General features: G+C 38.5%; 1 protein-coding gene across 1 annotated transcript; it reads left to right on the forward strand.

The window, feature by feature from the left end:
• Positions 1–1,785: 1,785 nt before the first annotated feature.
• On the forward strand, positions 1,786–2,778 carry LOC142244271 (proto-oncogene Mas-like). The gene has a single exon (XM_075316475.1). It carries the CDS (start codon positions 1,786–1,788, stop codon positions 2,776–2,778), a length of 993 nt encoding a protein of 330 aa, XP_075172590.1.
• The last annotated feature ends 503 nt before the right edge of the window (positions 2,779–3,281 follow it).

The following is a 3,281-nucleotide window of genomic DNA, read 5'->3' on the forward strand; positions in this document are numbered from 1 at the left end:
CCAAAATGGGGTCACTTGTGGGGATTTCTGCTGTTTTGGTACCACAGAGGCTCTGCAAATGAGACACAGTGTCCACAATCTTTCTAGTCAAATTTTCACTCAAAATACCAAAGAGTGCTTCCTCCTTTCTAAGCCCTGCCATGTGCCTATATAGTAGTTTTTGACCACATTTACTGCCATGTTAGGGAGAAATTGCCTAATACAGTTTAGGATCCATTTTCTCCTAAGCTATAGCAATGTTTTAATGGGAAAAAAATATTTTTTTATTCCTGCAATCCACTTTGCTTTCATTCATTTGAAGCACCTGATAGATTAACAAGTTTCCTAGCAGCAGTTTAGAATAATTTAAGGAGTGCAGTTCTTAAGGCCTCTTTCACACATACGTTCCTCCGGTACGTGTTTGACAGTTTTCTCACGTACCGGAGACACGTACACATGTAGACCTATGTATTCCTTTGGTTTTGGACACATGTAAGTATTTTCACACGGACCGTGTGTCCGTTCCGTACTTACGTGAGTCCGTTCCGTACTTACGTGTGTCCGTGTGTTTCTCACACCGACATGTCCGTTTTATCTCCGGCATCACGGGTGTTACACGGAACGCAAAGGGTCACATGTAACACACACGGACCACACGGATGTGTTCCGTGTGACACGCACCAGAGAAAAGACATGTCTGCTAGAAAAAAAACCCAAAACATTACTCACCTTCTCCTGCCCTCCTGCCTCCTGTCTCTGCCGCTGCTGTCACTTGCTGCCGACCGCCGCTAATTTTGCTAATTGAATATCCACTTCACTGCGGCCGGAAGCAGCAGCAGCGGAGAGTCGGCAGGACCGAGGACTGAAACTCAGCACCAAGGACAGCGACGCCAGGGACAGGTGAGTAGAAAGTTCCCGTTCTCCGTGTGTTATCATGGATAACACACGGAGAACACACGTAGGCCATACACACAGCACACCAAGGGCAATACGCACCTTTGGCACGTCCGTGAAACACGTGCGTGATTTTCACGGACATGTAAAAGAGGCCTAAAATGGTATCATTTCTGGGGGGTTCCCAAAACAGAGGCCCCTCAAAATCCCTTCAAAACTGAATAGGTCTGTAAATTTTTAGCTTTGTAAAAATCCTTGAAAAAAAATAAAAAAATGCTGCTAAATTTTAACCTATATAACATCATAATGAAATAAAACAATGTTTGTAAAATGATGCTGATATAAAGTAGATATATGGGAAATGTGATTATTAACCATTTTTTGTGGCATGATTACCTGGTTTAAGGATAGAGCATTAAAAGTTGGAACATTTCTAATTCTTTTAAATTTTTATCAAATTTCCACAATTTCACAAAAAACGAAAAACGTATTGATTTAAATGTATTGCTGCCATAAAGCACAACGTGTTATGAAAATATTATAAGAATCACTGGGTTATATAGAGGCATTCCAGAGAAATTACCACATAAATTGACGGATTGTTAGTGGGCGATATATAGATTATTTACTTAAGCTAGGTTTAATGAAATGGAAATACACTGCAATATGTCACATGATGAGCATAATCGGATTATAAGAAAGAATGTTGGCCCCAGTTCAAACTAACTTCTAAAAACATAAAAAGACTAATGTATAGTAGAAAACAGAGCATGCCAGGAAAAGTTTAATAAGCAACTAATCCATGCAATATAGCCCAAAGATTATTCAAAGTAAGAAATATGTCTATAATTTTTTTTTTTATTTTTTTTTTAATCAGCCTATAAATTACCCAAGAAGACACCCACATCAGCAATGAAAATCATGTCAGTCATCAGAATGGAAGAAAATAATTTCATCAACGAAACCGAGGACAGAAGGGTCAAGGACCCCTCCGACATCCATTTCACGGTCACAGCCTGCTGCATCTTTGCTCTCTGCTTGTTTGGCTTGTTAGGGAATGGCGTTGCCTTCTGGTTTCTTACTTTCAGAATTCCAAGAAACAAATTTACAGTATATATAATTAATCTGATCATTGCTGACTTTATGTACCTCTTTTTTAATGCCACTCTCATGATCCTACAGATTGATCAACTTATGGATTTGCACCCTAATTTTACTGGAATGACCACTTTCATTCTTGTGTTAGAGATATGCTACGATGGCGCATATCAGGCTGGCATGTTCTTTCTTCTCGCAATTAGTATTGAGAGATGTCTTTCTGTTTTTTATCCTTTTTGGTATCGTTGCTGTCGCCCAAAACACCAGTCATTAATTATCTGTTTGATCATGTGGTTTGTTGCCTTCGTTGAAAGTTGCCTTGATAACATTATATGCTCACCAGATGCTTTCTCATCTGGGTCAATGAAATGCACAGGGGTTCAGTTTATGACATTCGTCATATCAATTATTATATCTCTGCCTCTGATGCTGATATCTAGCATAATTCTACTTATCAAGGTCCGAAATACGTCTTTAAGAAGTAGGCCTCCAAAGCTTTACATCACCATAATTATTTCTGTGCTGGTTTTTCTTGTGGCTTATGTTCCTGTCAAATTTATGTGGCTTTTATTATACCTGAAACATTTACCCAACGGCTTTCAATCTGTACACTTCTTCTTTGCCAGCATTCTGTGTACTGTATTTAGTAGCAGCATCAATCCATATATTTACTTTATGATTGGAAGACAAAAAAAACAAAAGTTTCGTGAGTCAATTCACACTGCTCTGCACCATGTATTTCATGTTGAAGAAGATGAGACTGAAAAAACATTTGGAAGCATCTCAAGTATCAACTACGTTAGCTAAAATAGGCATGTTAGGCTTCTTTAAGATGAGTGTATTTGTAGCCCATATTTTTCCAGATTAAGGTACAGTGCTAAGTTGAATTGTTATTCACACGGCTGTTATGTTTTTTTTTTTTTAATCATTTTATATCCTTATTTTAAAGGCAGAGCATGTTTTATTTTCATTTCTTTTAGGCCAGAATTCAGAAGATTTGGACTTTTTGTCCATGTGCTGCCGGTGTGCTTCAATCGACACCATACCGGACATATAATAACCGCACACACATAATTTTTAACTTGGAATGATGTTCTTTGTAGATTAATTTGCAGTATGCACCAGTCTGGTCCATTTCTAGAGCATGTAAATACTAGCAGCTGGTGCATCTGTCCACTATGCAAACAAGCAGATGGAGGTGCCTACATAGCCAGTTACGTCTGCAATTTGCGGATGTGACAGGCCCCTTTATTAACCTCTTTGTCGTCTGATTTTCTGATACGTATCATGGATAGAACATATTTATCAAA

This window comes from Anomaloglossus baeobatrachus, chromosome 6 (genome assembly GCF_048569485.1).
Source record: "Anomaloglossus baeobatrachus isolate aAnoBae1 chromosome 6, aAnoBae1.hap1, whole genome shotgun sequence".
Classification (NCBI taxonomy): Eukaryota; Metazoa; Chordata; class Amphibia; order Anura; family Aromobatidae; genus Anomaloglossus; species Anomaloglossus baeobatrachus.